This window comes from Arachis stenosperma, chromosome 1, assembly GCF_014773155.1.
Source record: "Arachis stenosperma cultivar V10309 chromosome 1, arast.V10309.gnm1.PFL2, whole genome shotgun sequence".
Classification (NCBI taxonomy): Eukaryota; Viridiplantae; Streptophyta; class Magnoliopsida; order Fabales; family Fabaceae; genus Arachis; species Arachis stenosperma.
This window is the reverse complement of record NC_080377.1, coordinates 116,111,152-116,130,662: the sequence shown is the minus strand read 5'-3', so window position 1 is coordinate 116,130,662 and position 19,511 is coordinate 116,111,152. Positions and strand designations below refer to the sequence as shown.

At 38.6% G+C, this 19,511-nt stretch overlaps 2 protein-coding genes across 2 annotated transcripts; both read left to right on the top strand.

The window, feature by feature from the left end:
* Nucleotides 1-17,475: 17,475 nt before the first annotated feature.
* LOC130984065 (stress-response A/B barrel domain-containing protein UP3-like) lies at nt 17,476-18,141 on the top strand. The gene has a single exon (XM_057907571.1). The coding sequence runs from the start codon at nt 17,476-17,478 to the stop codon at nt 18,139-18,141; it is 666 nt and encodes a 221-aa protein (XP_057763554.1).
* Nucleotides 18,142-18,408: 267 nt separating this feature from the next.
* Nucleotides 18,409-19,354, top strand: LOC130967115 (stress-response A/B barrel domain-containing protein UP3-like). The gene has a single exon (XM_057891937.1). The coding sequence runs from the start codon at nt 18,416-18,418 to the stop codon at nt 19,217-19,219; it is 804 nt and encodes a 267-aa protein (XP_057747920.1). The 5' UTR covers nt 18,409-18,415; the 3' UTR covers nt 19,220-19,354.
* The last annotated feature ends 157 nt before the right edge of the window (nt 19,355-19,511 follow it).

The window sequence follows — 19,511 nt, the reverse complement described above, 5'->3', positions numbered from 1 at the left end:
CTCTTATGCTGCTCTAGCTTTTATCAACTTTTTTTTATGAGTAATTTTCAGACTAATTCAATCAAAATTATTATTCCTCTCATTTGATTTATACCTAAAAATTATTAAATTTTAGGTTTAATTATTCGATCGATCTCTGTAATTTTACTTGAATTTTTAATTAATTCTTTATACCAAAATTTTATAACTAAATCTTTATCTGTTCAATTTTCAAAGTTCGTTAAAAAGAAAAATTATGTAGGATGAGATTGGATTCTGAGCACGAGATCTGCATAGTAGAAGGCTGATTGGATTTGTCGATTAATCGGCTGGTAACCCTCAAAGACATTCCGATATTAAAGTAAGTGTCCGTACGATAAAGCGTTTAATTAATGTAAAATTGTGACGTACTTGGAAGAAGAATAGGTCTCTTCCTTTTATTCTTGCTTCTTGGGTGGGTCTTTCTGCTCAAGCCCATTTGTTAAGAAGCTTTCATCAGCTGTCCAGACCTTCACTATGAGATGGTATCACACTAGAGACACCTTGGCTTATACGGGTCGCGTATCCATTGGGTTACAAAGCCCGTCGAATGAACCTTCGGTTTTTATTGGGTTGGGCCAAAACACTATCTTAACAAAAGCGTTAAAAAAATAAAATATTCTATTAAACTATACAGAATATTCAACTAAGTATTAGACATATTCGTTTTGTTTAACGAAATATTTCCGTTAATTTCAATATTTTTATCACAGCAAGAACTTAATTACAAATCTGATATGGTATAAAGACCCAATCAAAAAAATATATAAATATCTAACTAAAAATTCAAGGAAACAATAGAAACCAACAGAATAATTAAACTTAAATTTTACAATCATTTTATTAAATGAAAAAGGCTTAAACTTTAATATTTTCAATCTAATAGTTTAACCAAAAATTATTGGGACTATTAGTTTTTAGCTATTTTGATTAATATTTGACCGGCATAAATATTAATTTGTCTTAAATAAATAAATTTTATTAATTTATGTATATAAATTATAATAAATATAGATATAAATTATATTAACTCGTGTGTATAAATTTATGAATATAAATATAAATTATATATTTTTTATGTATAAATTTTTATAAAAATAAATATAAATTATTACTAACTAAATATTTACTCAAAATAATAATATTTATTGATTATATAATATTATTATAATTTATTATATTTTTAATTATTACTAATTAATTACTAACTAAAGATAATAAATTGTACTGTAACATTAAGTATTTGTGTCGCATTTTAATTTGGCAGGTTTACAAGAAAATATTCCAAGAAGGTCGTCGAGAGGGTGAGATAATTAACTTGAATGGTAATACTTGATTAGGAAGGAAGCTTGTGTAAGGTCTCATTGTGGTCTTAGAGGATATAATGGATAAGAAACATGAATATCAGTATTTGACAGTTTTATGCTACTGCATTTTTTAACTCATAATTGGGAATATATGAGCTGTATGATTTAACTAGCATCAAATCGGTGAAGCCGCAGAGGACGAATCAATTTGCATAGAACTACAATGTTCATATTTTATATACATATTGCATGCTTGTTTATTTTCACCATTTGATATTTGAAGTTTATTTTCGTGTTGTTTTCTATAAAATCTGTTGTTCATTTTCCTTGACCTGCTAATATGCTCTTTTGTGAGCTTCTTTGCACCATCAAAAAATAAAAGTTAATTTATAAATCTAACTTTTATAGTTTTATGTATGTAATAGTTTAAATTTCATATAAAAAATTTACTTTTGTATTTTTAAACCTAATTCTTAATTCTTAAAAAATATTTATTTTTTTACTGAATAAACTAATCCAATCTGAATTATATGCTTTGAATTAGATTGATTTTTCTTTCAAACCATTCTAAAATGTACCATAATTATACCCGTACTTTTTCAAAGTACTACGGTAAGTAATTTAAATCTGTATATGTTATATTTATAGTTGTAAGTATTATCACATAAATAGTGATTCTACAATTTAATATTATTTATATTTTATATATTTGATAAGAAATTAATGTTTCATATTTGACTATTTTTAATTTATATCACAAACTAAAATATTTTTACTTATATATTTGTTAATAATCAACGAGTGATAAGTTACTACATTCAGTGATGAGACTCTATTTATAAAAAATAAAAATTAAAATTGTTACGATGGGTAACCGGAGAGTAATAAGATGGATGGCTTTGGTTGGCCCAATCGTCCGTGGATGATGGCTTCCGAGCTAGTTTGCACGTTGGAGCCTCCTTCCGACTTGTGCTCGTGAATGGATGGGGGGTGGTACCTGCAAAGACACTTCGATGCCTAAGTTAGCAAGGGTGTGAGCAGGTCTAGAGAGTATTGGGCTTAGAGATACCTGAGAGGTGTCAGTGTATTTATAGTGGTGAGCCAATAACCACCGTTGGAGTAGTGCCATATCTTTAGGGTGTTAACCGTCCCATTATCTTAGGGAGGTTAAGATATGGCTTTATGAAGCGGTTAGAGAGATTTTAGGGGCGGTTACACATTTGAATGAGTGTTTATCTGCCAACTAATCTCGTGCTCGACTTCTTTAGAGTAGGTCGTGGTCAACACCGACTTCTTATATGAAGGTCGGTGCTTAGCTAGGCTTAATTCTTCGGATCAGGCCTTTTATTTGGACCTGGGCCCTTATTATTGGGCCAGGATATGAACAGTGCCCCTACTTGAGCCCAAGATTCCTTTAGGGCTTGGGTTCAAGTATTTAACTCGGGTTCGTAGCCGACTTTCTCGGAGGAAACACGGATTTTTAAACCGACGTGATTTTCGCGACCTTTTGTTTCTCACAGTTACGTCTATTCAAGCGTTGTGTCCGTTAGGGATGCACTTAGGGATTGATGGCTTTGGTAACGGTGCACTCTCATTAATGACTGCTCCGTTTTTACCATTATGCCCCTTAGCATGTTTATAAATACTTTCCCTTTCTTTCATTTTTCCGTTTCTGCAATCTTTCAAATTTCTTCTTTTTTCGTTCGTACTGCCTTCTTGCGTTTGAAGTCTTCTGCTTCTTTCAACCTCCACCTTTTCAGTTAAAGGTTAGCTTTTCTTCTTTTATGATACGCCTTGTGTTTGCATGCTTTTATTTTGCGGGTAGATAGGTTGGTTTGTAGATTTTGGCTTCGTGTCTCCTCCTTTTAGAGACCGTGTTTTTTTATTTTTCTTTTCTTTTTTCTTTTTGTAGGTTTCTGTCACCTTTTATAAGAAAAAAGAAAATGGCTTCCGTAGATGTTCTTTCTCAGTGGGTTGATGTTACGGTCCTGGGGGAGGAACCCTTGGTCGATGCTGAATTTATTACTCATCTTCGTACTCACCACAGGGTTTGTACTTCGGAGGAGGACGAGCCAAAATATGAGTTGGTAATCCCGGGTCCGGAAGACCGGGTTTGTTTTGGGAGGGCCAATGAGGCGGCCCCCCATTTTTTCTTTATGTATGAATGTATGATCACCCGTTTGGGTGTTTTTCTTCCTTTTTCAGATTTTGAAATATCTGTTTTACACCACTGTCGAGTTGCCCCTACCCAACTTCACCCCAACTCTTGGGGTTTCTTGAAAATTTATCAGTTTATTAGCCATGCTTTGGACTTTCCGACCTCTTTGAGGATTTTCTTCTTTCTTTTTCACATGACTAAGCCCTTTAGTGGGCTGAACAATAAACAACAATGAGCATCCTTCCGAGCCATACAAGGTCGGAGAATTTTTACCCTTTTTGACGAGTTCTTCCATGACTTTAAAAATTACTTTTTCAAAGTGCAAGCTGTAGAGGGTCACCACCCCTTTTTTCTGGACGACAACTCCTCTCCTCGCTTTCCTTTATACTGGCTGGAGGCTTCTCCTTGTGAGAAGTACAGCCTAGACGACCTGGACAAGGTGGAGGCGGCCATTGTGGGGTTTTTCCGAGAAGTGTGGGGGAGGGCCCCATACTTGGACACTAGGAAATTCCTCCAGGGATCGCCGACCTTTGTTCAATCGCAACTAGGTAGTATATGTATTCCTTATTTCCGACTTGTATCTGCCGATTTTCGGTTTACCGACTTGTAATCTTTGCTATTTGTTTCTTTTGCAGACATGGCAAGGAAGAATGCTCAGGAATCTTACCAGAGAGTTCAGGAGGCTAAGGCAAAGTCCCGGGCCAGGACAGGTGGTGCCAGGGCAATCATCTCTCCTCCTCCTCCTCCTCCTCCTCCCCAAAACGTGGGGACTCCCTCTCAGCCTATTGTGATTTCTTCAACTTTGTCTCGACCACTCCCTTCCGCCCGACTTCTTCCTGAGCCGGAGAAGAAGAAGCACAAGACTTTAGAGTCTGGCTCTTCTTTTGATGGTGGGGTTAAGGCGGATGCTCTCGCATTCGTCCGAAATTAGGGGTGTTCGCGGTGCGGTTTGGTTCGGTTTTTGAAGAAAAAGTCATCCGATCCGATCGTGTAATTAAACTGCGGTTCGGTTTGGTTCGATTTTTTTATCGAAACCATCCGAACCAAACCAAACCAATTAAAATCGGTTTGGTTTGGTTCGGTTTGTTCGATTTTTTCAATCAATTAAAAAAAATACATCACGATTAGCAACGCTTTGAGCAAGGCTGATGGCCCTTTCACTATAATCCGTGCCAGTCAAATCAGAGAACTTGGAAAGGTAGCAAGAGTAATATATCTTATAAGTGTACCTTCCCTCCAAAAAAGCATATAATAGTATTAGTATATACATTTCCATGCCACCTTTATGTAGCAACTTTCTTTGTTTACTTGAATATATCTTTGTTTTTCATGATTTTCACATATTCACACCTTGGTTTTGATGCTATGGAATTCTCATTTAATTAGGAATTCTCATTTAATTAGGAATTAAATATATTTGTGTATGAACAAATTTATATGGCACAAGATTCACATGCCTTCCGATTTCCAACAATACACATTTTGTTATAACAAATAGTAATTCAGAAATTTGCTAACTTTTACAAAGTCTTTCTTTTCTCTTTTTTTATATAAAAGAATTATACAGCATATATTACTAAAAGTGCAGAACATCACAAGAAATACCATACCCTGTTTAGCTAATTCTTGGAGAAGGAAACCATTGCCTGTCCTAATGTGAAGTACACTCCAATTAGATAAAACTTTATTTCCTAAGTCACTAGCTTCAGCTTTGACATCATCAACATGATTTGGTATGCGGCCTTGAGAGATGTCAACGCACAAGGCTTTTGTCCAAGATGCAACTACTTCCATCACATCAGCCCCAAACCTGCACATGCAAAATAAAGGCAGAAAACATAAATGAAAGTTAAACAAGTCATAATGTTCATCATTATAGATAGCGCAACAATGTATCACTACCAAAAATTGCCTATAACAATAATGTTCATCACTGCCTAGAAGTTCTCTTAACCAAATTAACCAAGTCACAACAATGAATCAATAACCAGCAATGAATCAATAACCAACAAGGCAACAACAGTACCAAATTACCAAGTCAGCAATAAATCAATAAACAGCAATGATCAAGAATAAAGTGAACAAAACCTGAATAATAAACTGATAACCCTAAGCTGAACAAGAAATCAATAACAAGCAAGACCAAATTACCAACATAAACTGAACAATAAACCATTAACCAGCATTCCAGCAATACCAAATTATCAAGACTAAAGTGAACAAAACCTGAACAATAAACTGATAACCCTAAACTGAACAAGAAATCAATAACAAGCAAGACCAAATTACCAACATAAACTGAACAATAAATCAATAACCATTATCCAGCATTCCAGCAATAACAAATTATCAAGAATAAACTGAACAAAACCTTAACAATAAACTGATAACACTAAACTGAACAAGAATGGTAAACAGCTAAACATTACCTGAATAGATGGCTCGGGCTCCATATTCACTTGAATCGGCTGCTGGGTGGAAGTGGCAAGGTGCTGTGTTGATCGTGGGTGCTGTCTGTTGTGCTGCCCTATGCAAGTTTAATATAATTTGAAGATGAAAACATGTAAAATTACCAGAAATTCAAACAAAATTACACTGAACATAGAACAAAAATTATTCAAAGAAAAGCATAAATTCAAACAAAATTACACTGAACAAAGAACAGAAATTATTCAAACAAAAGCATAAATTCAAACAAAATAAAATTATTTAACAATGACCAGAAATTCAAACGAAAATTCACTGAACATGAAACAAAAATAATTCAAATTAATACCTGACTTGGATGAGTTGGATCCTCCATATCTGGTGTTCGGTGTTGGGAGGTGCTGCATGCTGGAAGGAGCTGGTCCGGCGCTACTGGGTGGCTGGTCCGACGCTTCTGGGAGGCGTTGCTGCGAGGCGCGGCTGGGAGGCGTTGCTGCGAGGCACTGGTTCGCGGGACTGGGAGGCGCTTGTTCGCGGGACTGGGAGGGGCTGGGAGGGGCTGGGAGGCGGGGCTAGGAGGCACTGCTGGGAGGGGGCTGGGAAGGGTTGGGGTAATGAGGTTTCTTGGCTGCGCTAGGGTAGGAGAATAGGAGTTAGTGAGTTAGTGGTTTAGGGTTATCTGATGGGTTGGGGTCATGTTAGGTTATCTGATGGGTTGGGCTTGGGCCGTTTGGGGGTGGGAGGTGAATGGTTTTTTATGGTTTTTAGTTGACCGGTTCGGTTCGGTTTGGTTAAGGTTTTTAGTATCAAAACCGAAAACCGAACCGAACCGCATAAAAAACAGCAAAATATAATTTTTTCGGTTTTTTCGGTTTTCGGTTTATTCGGTTCTCGATTTTTTCGGTTCGGTTGGCCGGTTTTATTCGGTCTGGTTCGGTTTTGAACACCCCTATCCGAAATAACATCTATCCTCATATAAGTATGGATGATGTTTCTGTTCGAAACCACCTCACCGCTCTGGCTGAGGAGAGTTTTAGGGCGGCAGGTGTTTGTGGGAAGCTTTTGGACATTTTTGAGAAGACTCCTCTCAGCTCTTTGGGGGTAACCTCGAAGGTTGAAGAGTTGGAGGGGAGGCTTCTTTCTTACCAGGACCACGAGAGGGAGTTGAAGGAGGAGGTAGCTAAACTGAGGGCGGAGAGAGATAGCCTTCGGGAGAAGGAGAGCAAGCTGCGGGCCCAATGCAACATGGAGGCGAACTTGAGGAAGACAGCACAGGAGAGTTATCAGAGTTTATTTCAAGATCTTGTGTCTGTGAAGAAGGATTTGCTAAATTCTCGGAATGCGTACGCCGAGTTGGAGGACTCTATCGCTGATGGTGCCGAGGAGTCTTGGAGGATTTTCCTGGAGCAAGTCAGAGTTATCGCTCCCGACTTGGATCTTTCTCCTTTACATCCTGATAAAGTTGTCATTGATGGTGCTATCGTGGATCCTCCTGTCCCCGTGATTGTTTCCGAGTAAGAATTGAAGACTCGGGGGCAGAGGATCATTGAGTCCCCTCCTCGTTCTAAGGACGCTCCGAGTTCTTCAGTTATTCCTCCGACTTTCTCTTCCTCTCCTGTGGGTGCTTCTCTTCCTGGTCCTGATGGCGCTCTTCCTGACTCTGGTGGTGGTGATCCGTCTACTCCTCTGAAAAAATAACTTTTTTATGGCTATATGGGGGCTCGGCCTGTGAGTCCCCCCTTTTTTAAACTCTTTTATTTCTTGTTGGTTGTTTGAACAATTTCTTTTGGCCTTTTAAGGCCGTAAACAAAATATTTTATAAGTATCATTTTTTAATAAGGGTTTTAACTTAACAAGATAAATACCCTTTTTTGGATAAGGGTTTAAGTTACCTTATGCGCGTATGCCTTTTTGATTTTCTGAATTCCCCTTGACCTTTTCTTGAAAAACTTTCTTTTTGGCTTTGTTTGTTTTTTTGAGCTTTTTGTTTAAGGACTTTTGGGACAGCCTTTAAACTTCTTCCTAGGTTTTCCTATCTCTTTTCGTTATCCCTCATACTCAACTTTGTTTTAGCGAGTTCTTATGACTTAGGTTATTTTTGCGATGCGTTTTTCTTCTACTCGGTTCTACACTCCGATTTATGGATCGAAGTGTTCCCGAGCTCTACTGCTCGGGACTTCGTTTCGACTTATGAGTCAGATTTGTTCCCGAGTTTTTACGATCGACTCATATAACCTCTTTACACCGACTTGTACCTCGTCGTTTTATCCTGACGACCACTTAGGTCGATTCATGGGATTTTCACGTTTTGTCGAGCTTAAGTCGGCGCGTTTCGTAGAAAGACTTAGAAAATAAAAAAAAATAAAAAGGATTTTATAAGAGATATTGTAGATGAAAAAGATCTTTATTTATTGGGTAGGTACCTTCTTGATACTAAGGGTTTTAATAGCCTATTTTTCCTTAGCCTCTACTATGATGCCTCGTTAAAAACCCTTCTCCAGAAAAAACCCTTTAATTTTGGGAAAAAATCATGAAGTTGGGAAAAGAGTACATCAGGGAGTAAAGTTCGCTTTTAACTGTAGTACCTTTTCATATTACAAGCATGCCACGACCTTGGTAACTTAGTGCCGTTCAGGTCGGTTACTTTGTAATAACCTTTTCCTAAAACTTCATTGACTTTGTATGGTCCCTTCCAATTTGCGGCGAGCTTTCCTTCCCCTGATTTGTTGACTCCAATGTCGTTTCTGATTAAGACCAAGTCATCCGGGGCAAATGTTCTTCGAATGACTTTTTTGTTGTACCTTGTAGTCATCCTTTGTTTCAATGCTGCTTCTCTTATCTGGGCATCCTCTCGGACTTCGGGGAGCAAGTCGAGCTCCTCTTTGTGCCCCCGTATGTTTCCGACCTCGTCATGGAGAGTTACCTTTGGGCTTTGCTCATTGATTTCTATTGGTATCATGACTTCTACGCCATAAACTAGTCGGAAAGGTGTTTCTCTCGTGGCGGATTGGGGGGTTGTCCTGTAGGCCCATAGCACTTGAGGAAGCTCTTCAGCCCAAGCTCCTTTTGCTTCTTGCAATCTTCTTTTTAGCCCTGCCAGTATGACTTTGTTAGCTGCCTCGGCTTGCCCATTGGCTTGTGGGTGCTCCACCGAGGTGAACTGATGTTTGATTTTCATACTGGCTACTAAGCTTCTGAAGGTGGCGTCGGTGAATTGGGTTCCATTGTCTGTAGTAATGGAATAAGGTATCCCATATCTTGTGATGATATTTTTGTAGAGGAACCTGCGACTTCTTTGAGCGGTGATGGTGGCCAATGGTTCTGCTTCTATCCACTTTGTGAAGTAATCTATCCCCACGATCAGGTATTTGACTTGTCCTGGCGCTTGGGGAAAAGGACCTAACAAATCCATTCCCCATTTCGCAAAAGGCCATGGAGAAGTGATACTGATGAGCTCTTCTGGTGGAGCTACGTGGAAATTTGCATGCATCTGACATGGTTGACACTTTTTCACAAATTCTGTGGCATCTTTCTGCAAGGTCGGCCAGTAGAATCCAGCTCAGATTACTTTCCTGGCTAGTGACCTTGCTCCGAGATGGTTTCCGCAGATCTCACTATGTACTTCCTCCAACACCTCGTCAGTTCTTGAGGTCGGTACACACTTTAATAGTGGTGTTGATATCCCCCTTCTGTAGAGGATATTTTTCACCAAGGTGTAGTGTTGTGCTTCCCTTCGGATCTTTTTAGCTTCTTTCTCCTCTTTAGGGAGGATGTCGAATTTCATGTATTCGACTAAGGGGTTCATCCATCCGAGGTTTAAACCGACTACCTCAAGTACTTCTTGTTTATCTTTCATTATTGAGGGTTCCTGGAGGGTTTCTTGGATCAGGCTTCTGTTGTTCCCTCCTGGTTTGGTACTTGCTAACTTGGATAGGGCGTCTGCTCTGCTGTTTAGATCCCGAGTTATGTGTTTGACCTCGGTTTCCTCAAAATGCCCGAGATACTCCAAAGTCTTTTCCAAGTACCTCTTCATATTTGGGTCTTTTGCCTGGTATTCTCCACTTATCTGGGAGATTATCACTTGTGAGTCGCTGTATATCATCACCTTTGTAGCACCGACTTCTTCTGCTAGTTTTAGTCCAGCAATCAAGGCTTCATATTCTGCCTGATTATTTGAAGCCGGAAATTCAAATTTTAAGGAAACCTCTATCTGGGTTCCTCTTTCATCCGCCAATATTATGCCTGCGCCGCTTCCCGTTTTGTTGGAGGATCCATCTACATAGAGTTCCCATGTAGTTGGTTTTTCCTCTTGATCCCCTGCGTATTTTGCAACGAAGTCGGCGAGGCATTGAGCTTTGATCGCTGTCCGAGTTTCATATCTTAAGTCGAACTCGGAGAGCTCTATTGCCCATTGAACCATTCTCCCTGCAACATCCGTTTTTTGGAGGATTTGCTTCATGGGTTGGTTCGTACGGACTCTTATGGTGTGAGCTTGAAAGTAAGGCCGTAACCTTCGCGAGGCTACTACCAAGGAGTAAGCAAACTTTTCTAGTTTGTGGTACCTTAGTTCGGGGCCTTGTAGGACTTTACTGATGAAGTAGACTGGATGTTGTCCAACCTCGTCTTCTTTTATCAGGGCTGACGAGACAGCCTTGTTTGCTACGGATAAGTATAGGACGAGGTCTTTCCCAGGTACAGGTCGGGTTAGAATAGGAGGTTGGCTTAAAAATTTTTTGAACTCCTGGAATGCCTCCTCGCATTCAGGAGTCCATTCGAACTGGCATCCCTTCCTTAATAAGGAAAATAGTGGAAGGAATTTCAGTGCCGATCCTGCCAGAAATTTGGAGAGGGCTGCGAGTCGGCCATTTAGCTGCTGGACTTCTCTCAAACAAGTCGGACTTTTCATTTCTAGAATGGCTCTACACTTGTCGGGATTGGCTTCGATCCCTCTTTGTGTTAGCATAAATCCTAGAAATTTCCCTGCTTCCACTGCGAAGGCGCACTTTGCGGGATTTAGTCTCATCCCGTGCAGCCTTATAGTGTCGAAGACTTGCGAGAGGTCTGTCAAGAGGTCGTCTTCTTTGTTGTACAGGTCGGGATCCTGGATAAACCGAGAGCTTGTGGGACACGAGCTCGGGGTCAATCCCAGGCATGTCAGAGGCCTTCCAGGCGAAGAGGTCGGAATTATCTCTTAGGAGCCTAGTCAACCCTTGTTTTAGAGTTTCCCCTAGGTTGGCTCCTATATGAATGTTCTTCCCTTCCTCTTTACCAACCTGTATCTCCTCGGTTTTTCCTCCCGGTTGTGGTCGCAGCTCTTCTCTGGCCCTTGCGCCACCGAGCTCTATTGTGTTAACTTCTCTGCCCTTTCCCCTTAGGTTTAGGCTTTCATTGTAGCACTTCCTTGCCAACTTTTGATCTCCCCTTACCGTTGTTATTCCCGCTGAGGTCGGAAATTTCATGCAGAGGTGAGGAGTAGATACCACTGCTCCGAGTCGATTGAGGGTAGCTCTGCCGATTAGAGCATTATATGCTGATCCCACATCGATGACTATGAAGTCTATACTCAGAGTCTTTGATTTTTCCCCTTTTCCAAAAGTAGTGTGAAGGGGTAAAAATCATAGTGGTTTTATTGGCGTGTCCCCTAATCCGTATAGGGTGTCGGGGCAAGCTCTTAATTCTTTCTCATCTAACCCTAGTTTGTCGAAGGCGGGCTTAAAAAGGATGTCCGCCGAGCTTCCTTGGTCCACCAGGGTTCTGTGGAGATGGGCATTTGCTAGGATCATGGTTATCACTACTGGATCATCATGTCCCGGGATTATTCCTCGCCCATCTTCTTTTGTGAATGAAATGGTAGGGAGGTCGGAGGGCTCTTCCCCGACCTGATAGACTCTTTTGAGATGTCTTTTGCGAGAGGATTTGGTGAGTCCTCCTCCCGCGAATCCTCCTGAGATCATGTGGATATGTCTCTCTGGTGTCTGCGGTGGTGGGTCTCTTCTATCCATGTCGTCTCGCTTTCTCTTTCCGTGACCGTCCGACCTCTCTATGAGATATCTATCAAGCCGACCTTCTCTAGCCAGCTTTTCTATCACATTTTTAAGGTCGTAACAGTCATTTGTGGAGTGACCATATATCTTATGGTATTCGCAGTAATCGTTGCGGATTCCCCCTTTTTTATTTTTAATGGGTCTAGGGGGTGGCAATCTCTCAGTGTTACAAATCTCTCTGTATACGTCCACTATAGAGACTTTTAGAGGAGTATAAGAGTGATATTTTCTTGGCCTTTCGAGACCGAGTTCTTCCTTTTTCTTGGTTTCCCTTTCCCTCTCTTTTGTTGAGGGAGGGGGTCCGGGTCGCCAACTCAGGTCTCTTAATTTGGCGTTTTCCTCCATGTTGATGTACTTTTCAGCTCTTTCCTGTACATCACTCAAGGAGGTGGGGTGTCTTTTGGATATGGACTGCGAGAAAGGACCTTCCCTAAGTCCATTGACTAACCCCATTATTACTGCTTCGTTGGGTAAGTCTTGAATCTCCAAACATGCTTTGTTGAACCTTTCCATATAGGTTCGTAAAGATTCTCCGACCTCCTGTTTTATTCGCAGGAGGCTCGGTGCATGTTTCACTTTGTCTTTCTGGATTGAGAACCTCATCAAAAACTTCCTCGAGAGGTCCTCAAAACTAGTAATCGACCTCGGGGGGAGGCTATCGAACCACTTCATCGCTGCTTTCGATAGATTGGTCGGGAAGGCCTTGCATCGTGTAGCGTCGGAAGCGTCAGCTAGGTACATCCGACTTTTGAAGTTGCTCAGGTGATGCTTCGGATCTGTGGTCCCGTCATAGAGGTCCATGTCAGGGCTTTTGAAGTTTCTCGGAACTTTAGCCCTCATGATGTCCTCGCTGAAGGGATCCTCCCCACCTAAGGGTGGTTCTTCCTGTTCATCGCGGGAGTTGCGACTTTTGAGGGAGGATTCCAACTGTAAGAGCTTTCTTTCTAACTCTTTTCATCGTTCCATCTCCTCTTTTAGGCTCTTTTCAGTTTCCTTTTGTCGTTCTCGCTCCTGCTCTAATTGTTCCAGGCGGCTGTGGACTAATCCCATGAGTTCAGTTACATGGGGTGGTCCTTCTTTTTCTGATTCGCGCCCTTCTGAGGAGTTCACCTTTGGATTCTTTATTCCGGAAGTGCCTTCCCTGTGCTGATTATCGATTTCTTGGTGGAGGGTGAGGTCCACATCATTGTTGCCTGTGTCCAGATTCTCTTGTTCAGAGTCTGTCTCCACATGGCCTTCTTCGTGGGATCTATCTGCCATCGTTGGATGATCTCTCAGGTCCCCGGCAACGGCGCCAATGTTACGGTAGGTAACCGGAGAGTAATAAGATGGATGGCTTTGGTTGGCCCAATCGTCCGTGGATGGTGGCTTCCGAGCTAGTTTGCACGTTGGAGCCTCCTTCCGACTTGTGCTCGTGAATGGATGGGGGGTGGTACCTGCAAAGACACTCCGATGCCTAAGTTAGCAAGGGTGTGAGCAGGTCTAGAGAGTATTGGGCTTAGAGATACCTGAGGGGTGTCAGTGTATTTATAGTGGTGAGCCAATAACCACCGTTGGAGTAGTGCCATATCTTTAGGGTGTTAACCGTCCCATTATCTTAGGGAGGTTAAGATATGGCTTTATGAAGCGGTTAGAGAGATTTTAGGGGTGGTTACACATTTGAATGAGTGTTTATCTGCCAACTAATCTCGTGCCCGACTTCTTTAGAGTAGGTCGTGGTCAACACCGACTTCTTATATGAAGGTCGGTGCTTAGCTAAGTTTAATTCTTCGGATCAGGCCTTTTATTTGGACCTGGGCCCTTATTATTGGGTCAGGGTATGAACAAAAATAAATATAAAATTTTAACAATTTAGTAAAAATATGTTACAAATTGTAATCTCTTTTTATAATTCCTTCCTGAAAAATGTAACTGCAAAATAAAACATGAAAATAGAAAAAAACACCAAACCTAACTAAAATTATCACAGACACAAAATTTCCTAGGAAAATAAAATACAAAGATAAGTAGAAAAAATTGTGTGGATCAAACTTTACACCTCATCAATATGTGCTCTTAACAATAATTACACGGAGGAGTTTAGTTAAACATATTTGTTAAAGTATTAAAAATTTATCGAGCACTGAAAAATTTTAAATCCTTATTTTAAAGTTTAGAAAAATTATAAAAAAAAAAAGTTAAATAGGTAATCTCAGGAAGTACTCATCATGTTTGCTGGTAAAACTGGATTTTTAAAAGTTCTGGTACAAGAATTTGTCCTCATTCTCAAGTCCTTTCCTAGCTCTGAAGCATCACTCCTTGATATTTTCCTTTTTTCTTATTGCCACGTGGCTCATTCCTGATGTCAAGTTTTCCATGATGATGCGATCCCGTTTCGCCAGCTAACAGCGAGTTTGGTCATTTTCAGCCCAATTAGTAAAAGCTTCTTAACAACCAACTTTGAATTAAATCAATTAATCCAGTAATCAGTTATTCCAACACTTAAATAAGTATTAAGAATTTAAATTTTATTTTATATATAAAAGTTATATATCAAAAATATTTTTTTTAAATATTTTTTAATAATTAAAATTTAATATATATAATTAATTAAATTATATTATTTTCGTTCAAATTAGATTAAATAAATAAATTTAACAAAAAAAAATAATAAATTAAATTTTGAATTAATCTAAATTAATATTATTTTTTATAAAAAATAATTACAATATTTTTATTATAAAAAATAACTAAAATATTCTTATTATATATATATATATTTTTTTTAAATTCTAAATTCTAATCTTATGACGACAGAGAAGTAATAGAATTTAGAATTTTTAAAATTAATATATATAATATAAGTATTTTTGTTATTTTATATAATAAAGATCTTGTAATAATTTTTTATAAAAAATAATACTAATTTAAACCAATTCAAGATTATTCATTATTTTTTCGGTCAAATTGATTTGTCTGGCCTAATTTTGATAAAAATAACACAATTTAATCAAAATTTTAATTACTAAAAAATATTTTTAAAAAAGACATTTTTAGACGTCTTTATCTAAATGGCTCCCTTATGTATATAACAACTAAAATTCACATGTGGAGCTGCAGCAACAGACTTTTTATGTATTGTATTGATATTTTTTGCATATCTATAAGACTATAATATATTTTAAATATTAATATTCAACTAAAATACTATTTTTATCATCGTATTAAAAATAATTTCTGTAAATATTTACTAAAATTTTGAAAATAATTTATTTATTAAAAAATTAAGAAATTTAAATATAATAAAATAATTGAATGATATTTTCTTTAGCTGTGGAAACATTATTTGATTAGGCAAGGAAGGAAGAAAGAAGAATGTTGAAGAAAGTGGGGTCCATGAATGAAGTGTGTGACGCTCACGGCGACGACACCAATGGGAGTTCGAGATTGAGTGAGTGGATACGCTTCCCCACACGGATGCCACCCTCTGCTGTTCTTCACACACTCCGCTACTTTGTCTTCACAAAGAGACCATCTCTTCCCCTTTCAGTGGCACTGTTAGTAAACAGTGCCATAAGTAACTCGTAAGTACGAGTGCAATATTCATTTCAACATTACTTTGACATGTTATAATCACCAATCAATCATGATATGTTGATTAACCTTCGATGCTTGATGTTAGGTTTCAGCTAACCTAACTTATTATAACAAGAAGTTGAAAACGCCAATTTTTTTCCAAGAGATCATGATATTAATCTTTCAACCAAATGAATTATAACAACCACTTAATTTGATAAATAAAATAAAATAAGCACCACTTAATACTATTTAAAAATTTAAGAAATTATCCAAAGAAGATACCTATGCTCTAAGCCTAGTAGTGTAGCATCTCCCGACAGCAGGTGCTTTGTTTTTTGCAATTTGCACCTAATCAATGAAGGCTTCTTTTGCTTTCACCATTTGCTATGGCTGTATGCTGCTGCGGCATAAGAAAACAATGAAAAAGAAAGGGTATCAAAGGACGTAACTGTGCATCATATGCTGACATATATTGCAATTTTAACTAATTTAAAAGTCTCAGTGATAACAATGATTATCTGGAATCACCAGAATTTGTTATCTCAGTTAGAGACACATCCACATTTCAACACAAATGCTTCAGTAGTTTAGGGCCAGTGGGCATAAATTCCCTCGTCCCTCCAAAGAAAAAGAAATATTACCTCAGTTTCACAATAGTTTAATACATCAATTTCAAATGTAACTAAAAACGGAGGATTTGACATTTTGGCTATAAGTGAAACAAATTAAAAGAGTAAACCAAAACCATGCTTTGTCTAATCATGTACTGACATTGTATATCATAAGCTTAATTTTATTTTATTTGGTCAGATAGCTTAATTTTACAATAAATGCTAAAAGATAATCAAAATTTATTATTTTTAGCTATTAATTAGTTATTAATATTTAAAAATATAAAATAAAATATGATGTTAAATTACTAAACTAAAAAAATTAGACTAAAATAATTGAATTAATTATTAGTTAATAATAAAAAACAATAAATTTTCATTATCTATGACATTTCTCTAATTTTATTTCTAAACGGCATTTTGTTTTGGACTGGTTCAAAAATGTCAACTTTGTTAAAGATATTTTTGTTGGGCCTCATGATTGTTTGTGAGCTAATATGAACGCGCACTTCTTTCCAAAATTCATATTTTAGCTTAGAGGACTTAGATAGTCCAAAATCCATTTCTTGTAGTTAAGGCCCAACTTAACCGAAACCATTTACAAGATACTTTTTAATAATTAAAATTCAATTCGATTAAATTATATTATTTTATCCAAATTAGATATAAATTAATTTGATAAAAAAATTAATAAACTAAATTTTCAGTCGATCTAAATTAATATTTTTTTATAAAAAATAACTATATTAATTTTATTATAAAAAATGACTAAAATATTTTTATTATATATATTTTAAATTTTGATAATTCTAAATCTTAATTCCATTACGACATAAAGAAAAAAGAAATATTAAGATTCAGGTTCTCAAAATTTATAATAATAATAATAATAATAATAATAATAAATTTTATAATAAAAATATTATAATAATTATTTTATAAAAAATATTAATTTAGATAAATTTAAAATATAATTTACTAATTTTTTAATTAAAATTAATTTATTTGATCTAATTTTAATAAAAATATTATGATTTAATTAATTATATATATAATTTTAATTACAAAAAATATCTTTAAAAATACACGTTTTAATAGTCTTTATCTCCTTTATTGAAGTTTTAGTGACATGTATACTATAAGGTAAATTATTATAATCGGGAGGGGGAACTGGGGAGGGAAGCCGCCCCTTTATTGAAATTTTAGTAACATGTATAATATAATGTAAATTATTATAACCCACAACTACAACCACAAAATATGAGTAAGTGAAGAAAACGTAGACGTTTATATATAGTGATAAGGATTCAGGATCAAGCGATCAACCAATCTCACAGGCTGATACAGCAACGATGTCAAACAATATAATCGAGCATGTGGTGTTGTTCAAGGTGAAGGACGATGTTGCCCCTTCGGAGGTGGACGCCATGGTCAACCGAATCAACTCCCTGAACTCCCTCGATCAGACCCTTCACCTCATCATGGCCCCACTCTTAAGCTTCCGATCCACACAAGCTTCCTTGAACTTCACTCACATCCTCCACGCCCGCTACAACTCCAAGCATGACCTTGAGGAATACACGGTGCACCCCAGCCACGTGGCAGTCGTCAAGGTCAACGCCCCCTTGTGCCAAGACATCATGGCTTTTGATTGGGTCGCCAATGAAAACCTCCGGGGTGAATCGGTAATTCTGGCACCGGGATCGGCCGTTCAGGTCACGTTGTTCAAGTTGAAGGAGGGTTTGGAAGATCGTGTTGATGAGATTCTGAGGGCAGTAATGGAAATTCAAGAGGAGCTGAAAACCAAAGGCGCTGTTCAGGTGACTTGCGGGGACAATTTTTCTCCTGGCAGAGCCAAAGGATTCTCCATGGCCTCGCTTGTGGTTTTTCCTGGCTTGAAGGAATTGGAGGCTGCGGTTTCTCATGTAGATATACACAAGAATCATAAGATTATGGACTATCTTGAGTGCGTTATGGTCCTTGATTTTGTGGTACCTTCACTCACAGCTTCTAATTAGTGTATTGGTGCTTGCTGTAATAATATTTTAATATTAAATGTTATAGTATTTGATTATTTGCGTACTTAATGAATAAACTTGGACAAGGTTTCAGTCTAATTAGGAAGTAGTATCTGGTTGCTAGAGCTGTTTTATGAGCATGGGCTGGGGCCCAATATATTACACCGGATTTAGAGGGATTCCATGAGCCCATGAAAGATTCCATGGGCCTAAGGTGTGGTCGGAAATAAAAAGGTGGAGAAATCACCCAGTTGCAATTACGCTAAGCTGTAAAATGCTGGGTGTCAGAACTCATCTGTCAGTGCCGGCTTTCTCATCTTCCAAACACCTTCTCCGTCAGCATCTAAAACCCCACTCCTACTCATCTGCATCAGCATCTAGACCCTCAATCAAGATGACGTCATCATCAACACCAACCCAGTCAGTGGTGGAGCACATCGTGCTCTTCAAGGTCAAAGATGACACTGAGCCTTCCAAGGTCTCTGCGATGGTCAACGGTCTCAGCTCCCTCCTCTCCCTCGACCAGGTACTCCATCTCACGGTGGGCCCCGTCCTCCGCAGCCGCTCCTCCACCCTAACCTTCACTCACATGCTCCACAGCCGCTACGCCACAAAGCAGGACCTCGACGCCTACTCCGCCCACCCTAGCCACGTCAGTGTCGTCAAGGGAAATGTCCTTCCCATCATCGATGACATCATGGCCGTCGATTGGGTCTCCCCTGCCCTCCCCGCCGACCACCTACTCACGCCGCCGGGATCGGCCATCCGCGTGAGCTTCCTGAAGCTTAAGGAGAACGCCGGTGATCACTCCAAGGACGAGATCTTGGGGGTTATCGGAGGGATGACGGAGAGATTCAAGCAGATCAGCCAGCTGAGTGTCGGTGAGAATTTCTCGCCGGCGAGGGCGAAGGGTTACTCGATTGCGTCCCTGGGGGTTTTTCCGGGGGTGGAGGAACTGGAGGCGGTGGTTTCAAATGAGGATGTGGTGAATGCTGAGAAGGATAAGGTTAGGGATCACATAGAGAGTGTGGTGGTGGTTGATTATGTTGTTCCACCTACTCAATCTGCTAGCCTTTGATTGAACATGCACTCCAACTGTTTGATCAATGTCCTTGAGTTTCTATGTGCTCATTTAATAAATTATTATGCATGTATTTGGAGGAGTAAACCAATTGTTCTGGCTGCAAATCATGATCATGCTTTTTCTGATCTACATCAAGTTTCTTTAATTTATATAGAAAGTAGTTTGCATGAAAACTAACACACATTTAGCAAACTTTAGAGTTCAAAATTGAATATTTGGAACAAAGTTGAGGCCTTGAGGGAGAAAATCTGCAAATCAGATTTGAGCAGGTTAAGGTCTTAAATAT